General features: G+C 40.5%; 1 protein-coding gene across 1 annotated transcript in view; it reads left to right on the forward strand.

The window, feature by feature from the left end:
- The first annotated feature begins 6,311 nt into the window (after nucleotides 1–6,311).
- Nucleotides 6,312–9,342, forward strand: part of TMEM249 (transmembrane protein 249) — a 7,737-nt gene continuing 4,706 nt past the window's right edge. Inside the window, exons 1-3 of the mRNA XM_027857704.1 lie at nucleotides 6,312–6,332; nucleotides 6,747–6,894; nucleotides 7,093–7,187. Of these exons, the coding sequence (XP_027713505.1) occupies nucleotides 6,312–6,332; nucleotides 6,747–6,894; nucleotides 7,093–7,187 (264 nt within the window). The remainder of the gene's footprint in view (nucleotides 6,333–6,746; nucleotides 6,895–7,092; nucleotides 7,188–9,342) is intronic.

Raw genomic sequence — 9,342 nt, forward strand, 5'->3', positions numbered from 1 at the left:
ACAAGGTAGGTAGGTAGTGGAGTGGATAGAATGCTGGTCTTAAAGTCAGGAAGACCCGAGTTCAGATGTTGCCCTGCTGTCAACTAGCTGTGTGACCCTGGGGAAATCACTTAGATGCTTTCTGCCTCAGTTTCCTCAAATGTAAAATGGGGATAATAGCACCTACCTCCCAGAGTGGTGGTGAGGATAAAATGAGAGAATATATGTAAAGTACCTTGCAAACGTTAAAGAAATCTTTCAATGCTAGTTGTTATTATTAGAATTTTATTCCATGGGATCCTGCTTCTTTTTCCTCTGAATCCTTTGAATTGTACTCTTCTAAAATCTAGGGTATATGTCCAACTATATTGGGCTTTCCTTTGCTCCTTTATCACAAATTCTAAGGTTATCATTTCTCCCCAAGTCTTCTATCATTTCCCCCATTAGCCAAATCCTCCTTGGTCAAAATTGGATCCAGAATGGAAGTTCCCTTCATAGATACAGAATATAAACTCTTTGAGGACAGGAACTGTTTAATCACTGTCCTTGAATCCCTAGTTTCTATCTTTTCTTTCTACTTAAAAAAAATTTTTTTTCTGAACTTACACACACAAAAGCATTTTCATACAGTAGAACATGAAAAGAGGATTCTTTATGAAACTAAATCTCCATTTCATACCCCTGAAATATATATGTATAATAAATTTCACATGTTACTTTTAATATTGTACTTCCTTCTGAAATTCTTTCTGTTCTCTTTTGTATGCTTTTAAAAAATGGCACAATGCTTATCAATGATGGTGGGTGGGGAGGGAGGAAGGGAGAAAATTTGGAACCCAAAGTTTTAAAAACACATGTTTAAAAAAAAATGTTTTCACATGAAACTGGGAAATAAGAAATACAGGAAATGGGGTACAGAAATCCATCCTGCCCTGTAGGAAAATTGAAGGGGAAGAGGATAAGAGAAGAGGGGGAGAGATAAAAGGGAAGGCAGAGTAGGGGAAGGGTTATTCAGAATGCATACCATCTTGGGGTGGGGGGAGGGGCAAGATGGGGTGAAAATTTGGAACTCAAAATCTTGTGGAAGTAAATGTTGAAAACAAAAAAAAGATAAAATAATAAATTAAAAAAATAAAAATAAAAAATGGCACAATGGGACTTTTTTTAGGGCACATGACTTCTTTCCCCCCATTAACCACCCCCCCCATTAAAAATTGAAAGAGAAGAAAAAAAGCCCTTGTAACAAATCACCACAGTCAAACAAAATGAATCCACACAGTGATCATGCCTACAAATGTATGTGCACTTTGTGTCTGTCACCTCTCTGTCAAGAGGCAAGTGACACGCTTCATCACAGGTCCTCTGGAGACATAGTTGGTCATTGCGTTGATCAGAGTTCTCGATTCTTTCAAAGTTGTTTTTCTCCAGAACATTGCTGTTCTTGTATAAATTGTCCTACTTCTACTCACTTTACAATGTGCCAGTTTATACTAAGAATAGAACCAATCTCCACTATGCTGCCACCCTCCCCACCCAGGTCCTCCCTTTTTTTCTTATTTTATCTCCTTGATACCCTTGGAAGACATTAAGGATTTGGAGGGCCGCTTGCTTCCTTCAGCAACCATCAGGATGTTAATGTATTACCCTTCCAATTGCACAAACAAATGTATCTTTCTAAATTTCTCTTTAGTTTTATGTTTGTATTTCAAAGTTCCTATTCAGTTCTGGTCTTTCCATAAGAAATGCTTGAAACCTCAGTTCCATTAAAGGTTCATTTCCCCCCTGTAGGATTATACTAAGTTTTATAAGGTAAGTTATCCTTGATTATTAACCTATCTTTTTGCCTTTTGGAATATTTCATTTCAAGGTCTTTCGTTTATACTAGGAACTGCTAGGGCTTGTGTGATGATCCTCATTGTAGAGATCAAAGAAAAATGATGAGTAGAATAGTTTCAGAAAAACCTGGGAAGACTTATATGAACTGATGCATGGTGAAATGAGCAGAACCAGGAGAACATTGTACACAGTAACAGCAATATTGTACAATGATCACCTGTGAATGACTTAGCTATTCTCAGCAACGCAATGATTCAAGACAATTCCAAAGGACTTATGATAAAAAATGCTATCCACCTCCTGAGAAAGAACTGATGGAGTCTGAATATAGATTGAAGCATACTTTCTGTTTCTTTATTTTTCTTGTTTGTTTTTTGGTCTGTGTTTTCTTTTACAACATGGTAATATGGAAATAAGTGTTGCATGATTGCACATGTATAATCTATATCAAATTGCTTGCCTTCTCAAGGGGGTGGAGGGGAAGGAGAGAGGGAGAGAACTTAGAACTCAAAATTTTAAAAGACAAATATTAAAAAATAGTTTACATGTAATTGAGAAAAATTAAAAAAAAATTAAAGCACATTAACAGAAAAAAAGGAAATATATGCAATGTCCTATACCATGAACAGAGGGGGCTGGGGGTGTCTTCTCATATCTCTTCTTTGGAGCCATGCTTATTCTTTGTAATTTCTCATTTATTATTGTGTATAATATTTTCCTAGCTCTACTCTCCATCAGCTGATTTGTCTTTTCATGCCTCTTTATATTCATTATGCTCATTATTTCTTAAGGTATAATGATATTTCATTGCCTTCAGGTAAATCACAATTTTTTAGCTGTTCTCTAGTTTATAGGCATTTACTTTGTTTCTGATTCTTTGCTACCACAAAGAGTGCTACTAAATATTTTTCTGCTTATGGGGCCTTTCTTGGCCCTATAGCAAGATTAAAGGGTACAGACATTTTAATTACTTTAACCAATATGGGAAACATATACACACGTTACATTTCTATAAAAGCTTGTTTATTTGTTTTTTTCAAATTATATTTTGAATTAATTTAACACGTTCACACAACTAGAAGTGAACTATTCAGAAGTCGTCTTGCCTAATTTTTTTTGTTTGTTTGTGTGAGGCAGTTGGGGTTAAGTGACTTGCCCAGAGTCACATAGCTAGTAAGTGTTATGTGTCTGAGGTGAAATTGAACTCAGGTCCTCCTGACTCCAGGGTCAGTGCTCTATCCACTGCACCACCTAGCTGCCCCCATCTAGCCCATTTCTCACCTGAAACATGAATTCTGTCTACAATATCTTTACATTCGGCTTCTGTGGGAAAACCTCAAGTAATGGGAAACTAATGACCTCCCAAGTTAGCTCATTTTATTCTTGTACAGTTTGGAAGTTTTTCCTTACATTTGACCAAAATTTGTCTCCTATATAATCCATCTATTGTGGCTAGCTCTATACTCTGGAGCTACATACAGTGTGTTTAATCTATTTTCTGTATCATAGATCTGTAGATATTTGAAGACAGCTCTCATGTCCTCCCTCCCTAAGTCTTTTCTTCTCCAGGTTAAATATGTCCGGTTCCTTCAACCATTCATTAATCATACGGCATAGAGGAGGAGACATTCTGACACATTAGTAACTCTTTGTATTACTTGGCTTCAAATCTTGCTCTTTTTGCACTTTTCCAGCTTTTTTATATGCCCCCATCCAATTTTTTTGAGACTAAGTCTTCCTTTCTTGCCCAGGCTAGAAGTGCAGTGGCCTCTCATGGGGCCTGTCCCACTACTAATTGGCATGGAAGCCTTGGCCGGCTCTCTTTCTGACCAAGCCCGGTTCATCTCCATCCTCACCCACCTCCAGACAGTTGGGTAGATTCCCACTCCCAGGGGTTCACAATATTAGTGCCAGATTAAGTGCAAACACCTCATTGACTTTGACTCTACTGCAGCTCAGAACTCAGTAGCAGGGATTATGGACATACACCACCATGCTCAATTTGTTGCACCTCTTAATAAATGTGGCCCCAGAACTGAAGACAATAGTCCTGGTCTGCCAAGGCGTAGTACAGTAGAACTTTCATCTTCCTCACTTTGGACACTATACTTACATTAATGCAGCCTAAGGATAAGAACTATTGAATCTTCAGGTTGGAGGGGACTTCTACAACCACGTGGTCCCACTCCTACTAGTTGTATGACCTTGGGCAAGAGTCACTTCTTTGGGCTCCGGTCTGCCCTCTCTAAAATAGACATGTTGGGCTAGGTGGTCTTGAAGCCTTCTTCTATGTTATGTCATAGGGACACCTTTTGAAAGCAGTAAGGATGTTTAACCTCGATAAGAGAAGATTGAGGGGGAAGAGAGTCCATGAAAGCTATCCTCGTGTCTTCAAAGGGCTGTCATATTGTTCATTCTTTTTTTTTTTTTTTTTTTTTGCTAGGCAATGGGGTTAAGTGACTTGCCAAGGGTCACACAGCTAGTAAATGTTATGTGTCTGAGGCCAGATTTGAACTCAGGTCCTCCTGAATCCAGGGCCAGTGCTCTATCCACTGTACCACCTAGCTGCCCCTCATTCTTCATTCTTGAAGAGGACCAATGACATCACAAGGGTGATATCTTGACTTGCACATGGATTCAATATGAATGGGGCAGAGTTGCCCAAAGTCCGTAGCCTCACTCTCTCCTCCAGAGTCCGGGCTGTCATATGGAAGAATTCTTCTTGGTCTTATTCCCCTTGGCTCCAGAGGGCAGAATCAGAAGCTAAGGGTAAAACTTGGAGAGATGGAGAGTTTGGATCTGGAGGAGGAACCTCCTAGAACTGTCACAATGTTGTCTGAAGAAAGCAGGGTCCTCTTCGCTAGAGGTTTTCAAGCAGAGGCTGGATGCCTACTTGTCAGGAATGCCTTTGAGCCAATTTGTCTTCAAGTACAGGTTGGATTAGTTGACCTCTGAGTCCTTCCCAAAACTAAGATTCTGTAATTCTGCGGTGCTGGTTTTAATGCATTGAAAACTCATTATGAGTCAACCACACCACAGGGCAGCCAAAAAAGCTAACAGGATCTTAGGCTCCATGAATTGAGGGACAATGTCTAGAACAAATCTCCTGTTCCCCCATTCCCCATTCTAGTTACATCGTCCTTTACCTTGGCCAGAGCAAATCTATAAAATTATACCCAGTTCTAAATGCTACATTTTAGGAAGTAGAGGACCAAGACTGTGAGGAGATTTGCAGGCCATGCCAGGAGATAGTTGATGAAATTGGTGATGGTTACCTTAAGAAAGAGAAAACTAAGGGGGACATGATAGTGGCCTTTAAGTACAAGATTAGGTGTCAGGAGAAAGAGGGATTTGTTTGGCTCCAGATGACTGAACTTGGAGCAGAGACATAAATTTCAGTTTGATATAAAGAAAAACTTCTTAATAATTATAGCTTCTTGTCACTGGAGAGCTTCAGAAAGCTATGTGAAGATGAGATAATGGTGAAAAATGTTACCTACTTCCCGACAGGTGATGGATTTAAGATGCAGAATGAAACATACTTTTAAATTTTTCTTTTTTAGGCAGTTGGGGTTAAGTGACTTGCCCAGGGTCACACAGCTAGTAATTGTCTGAGGCTGGATTTGAACTCAAGTCCTCCTGACTCCAAGGCTGGTGTTCTATCCACTGTGCCATCTGGCTGTCCCTGAAACATACCTTTTTAGACATGACTAATGTACATATTTGTTACAATGATTTTGGGTTGTGTTTTTTTGGGGGGGTGGGAAGGGAGGGAAGAAAAAAATAAATGCTTATTAATTGAAAATTAAAAGTTCATTTTTAGGAAAGCTATGTGAAGGTGGTGATGGATAGGTTGTGTTGGAGGAACATCACAATGAATGAAATGAATTCTTTCTTTAAAAATTGGAGATGGCTGTTTACTGACAGGACATGACTTGGTTACCAGGGGCATCTTGGGGGAGGCAGAAAAAACATCTGTTAGTATTTAAAAGGCTGTCATGAGGAAGAGAGATTAGGCTTTTTTTTTTTTCCACTTGACCCCACAGGACAGAAATAGAAATAATAGGTAGACATTGCAGTTGGGCAGATTTTAGGATCAATATAAGGAAAAATTCCTAATAACTAGAGCTATCTTGAAATGGAATAATAGACTGCTTCTGGTCCATAGCGGAGTCCACCTTCTTCAAGGCCTTTATGGAAGGCCTGAATGACCACTTATCAGGTATATTAAAGAGACAATTTTTGTTCAGGTGTCAGTTGGATTAGGTAGCTACTGACATCTCTTCCAAGTTTGATGCTCCGTGTCATTCTGTGAATAAGAGGGAGAAAGACTGTTCTAATCTATACCAGGGAACAAGGTCTGGTGATTCTAGAAGTCCCAGACAATCTAGAATTCAACTTGTCCTTCTAGAACTTGTCCTCCATCTTATTCTGCCCAGTCCCTTGGTCTGGACGATTGCTTTTCCTGCTGTTCCATTCTTCCCACTCCTGTGATCATGAACAGCCTCTTCTTTAAGGTATTTCCAGAAACATTCTAGACCTGAGAGAAGCTAGTTTCTTCTGCCCAGACTATCCCAGTCCTTTCTCAGTGGCCCTGCTCTTTCTACCCATCTACCATCTATGTCCCATCTACCCCATTATCATATCCTTTCCTTGCAACCCCATCTTCTCTTTAAGTGTCCATCCTACTTGTGGGGCCCATTCTTCCTGCTATGACCCTATCCTTCCCACATGACCCTGTCCTGTATTCCATATCCCTATCTTCACCCTGTAAGCCTACCCTCATTCTGTGCCCTCCATCCTCTCTCCATGTCTTTATTCTGCCCTTTATCACATTCTCTCCTCTACAGCTCAGATCTAGTCCTTTCCCAATATTGCCCACCTCTTCTGGTGACTCTGTGTCCTCCCCATGACCTGCTTTTGTCTTTCAGTCCCCCAAGACCATCCGTATCCCTGGCAGCAGCACTGTGGGCAATGGCTTTGAGTTGTGGGACATTGGCTACTTCAGCACTGAGCGCAATCTTGCCAAGAAGCTCAAGAAAAATCCTTTTTATCCCTTCTTTCGGCAGCAGGCTAATGGTGAAGCAGGGCACTGGGAGCACTGGGGAGAGGGGAGTGAGGGGGTCCTCTTGGATATTGGAACATGAGAGTCTGGGAAGCAGAGGGAACATTGGGAAGGGCCGGATGTCAAGAGGGGACAAGAGGTGTTAATAATACTGGAGCAGGGGAAGGACAGAAAACAACTGTGATCCAGCACTCCACTTGCTCTTCCTACAGTGTATGTGTTAGAATACTACCAGGACACCTTGTGGAAGGGGATTCTGCTTTTTTTGATCTGCATTGTACTCACAAGTCTTGGGATGTTCAGGAAGGTATGAATCCCCATCTCTTCTCCATTTGCCTCCTTCCTATATAGTCTTTATATCTTCTTTTGACTCCTCCCTCGTATTCCTCTCACATTCTCACCCATCTCCTCCCCGTCTGTTCCCCGTGAAGCCCTCAGTCTATGTACCCGTTGCCCCTCATTTTGGCTCCATGACCAGCCCACCTCCTTTTCCAACCCTACAGTTTCTGGATCGGTATACTTTATGTTGCTTCTTGCCATCAAGTCAAGTCATCTTTGGCAATATGCTATTGCCTCCTGAGATGTGCCATATAATTCTCTCTGTGTTCCTTTGTGTCATTCACCAATTGTGATTTATCCCAGACTATGAAATTCCCTGATTCGTTGCCATATAGGATCATCAGAAGATAATGTGTTAAGAAGATAATAATATAGCTAGCATTTTGTATAATGCCTTAAGTTTATCTATATCTATATCTATATCTATATCACCATCTAGGCAATAAACATCTACTTAAGTTTTTCTTGGGTGTATTGTTAGGCCAATGGAGTGGCCGTGTTTATAATAGGGGAGCCTCTTGACCTAATAACATCCACAAATAGGAACGTCTAGCGGACTGTTGTCTTCAGTCGTTTCAGTCATGTCTGACCCTTTGTGACCCTATTTGGGGTTTTCTTGGCAAAAATACTGGTGTGCTTTGCTATATCCTTCTCTAGTGAATCCCTTTGTCAGGAAATCAGAAGTTAAGTGACTTGCCCAGAGTCACATAGCTAGGAAGTATCTGAGGCTGGATTTGAATTCAGGTTTTCCTGACTCGGAGCCCAGTACTCTATCCACTGAGCCACTATCTGCCTCATCTGGAAGACTAGGGAATTCTCGTATGGGATAGTCTCCAAGACAATATCAAACACCTTCTAGTAGCCAGCATTTGTTGTTTAGCTGTGTACGACTCTTACTGACCCGAAAGATATTGTCGGTGGGGTTTTCTTGGCAAAGAAAATGGAGTAGTTTGCCATTTCCTACTCCAGTGTGTTTCCATTTTGCAGATGAGGAAACTGAGACAAACAGGGGTTAAGTGACTTGCCCAGTCACACAGCTATTAAGTGTTTGAGGCTGTATTTGGACTAGGATCTCCCTAATTCCAAGCGCAGTGGTCTATCCACTGCGCTACCTATGTCTCTATTTTGTGCCTCACTTGATAATGGTAATCAGAGAATCACTGAACAAAGTTATCTCAGTGGCTGTGTCCATCAAACGATCTTGTCTGATGTTATGTGTGGGGGAAATAACATATTTGAGGAGAACCTTTAAAACTGTGCTTTGTTCTACTGAATTAAATACTTTTTTGAAAGCTATAAACCATACACACAACAAAATTAGTTTTTGATCCAAGATGTGGTCTGTTGGGAAAAATGTTCTCTAAAAACCTGACTGTTCCTTTCTTATATTTTTACCAAAGTTACCCTTGATATGTGCATAGCCCATTTCACAGAGGTTTTATAAAACTGAGAAAGTAACCACGTGGGCCAGTAGTTACTGATGTCTTCTCAGTTACCATTTTGTTTTTATTGGCAATAATATTGTCGGTAATTTTTTCCCCTACTCTGAGGCATCATCCTGGTGTGGAGATGAACTTAGGTTCTTAAAGGTCATGGGTGCAGAAGGCATTTCTAACAAGCTAGGGATTGACAGATGCATTGATAGATACCAAATGGGATCCTAGCAAGTGAATGCACATGTTTTTCAGAGATCCAGCAAAGCCAAGTACAGTGATGTATTGCCAGCAGTTTGACCAATTGGAGATTAATTCTCTGTTCATGGCAATCCATGTACCAAAGAAAAATACCAAGTATTTCCTGGTCCTGGATGGACCCCTTTCCTTTCCACAATGATGATGGCAGAGTGCTGTGAAGGGGGGCAGAGTGGGTTAAGAATGACAGTGTTTAGACCATCTATAAGGATTCATTTTAATTATTGGTGGTCTAAATGATCTTGGTCCAGTGACCATCAATTCAATAGACTGCTGGAGGGATTGAACCACATCAATGTTGACATTCTTGTTATCAATGAACTCAAAAAGACATAAAGAAGTTATATAACCTAGACCATTTCCTTCAAGAAGAGAATCATAAGGTGCCAGAATCTCTCTCTCTCTCTCTCTCTCTCTCTCTCTCTCTCTCTC

The sequence above is a fragment of the Vombatus ursinus genome, unplaced genomic scaffold (genome assembly GCF_900497805.2).
Source record: "Vombatus ursinus unplaced genomic scaffold, bare-nosed wombat genome assembly UNPS02012319.1, whole genome shotgun sequence".
In the NCBI taxonomy this organism is placed as follows: domain Eukaryota; kingdom Metazoa; phylum Chordata; class Mammalia; order Diprotodontia; family Vombatidae; genus Vombatus; species Vombatus ursinus.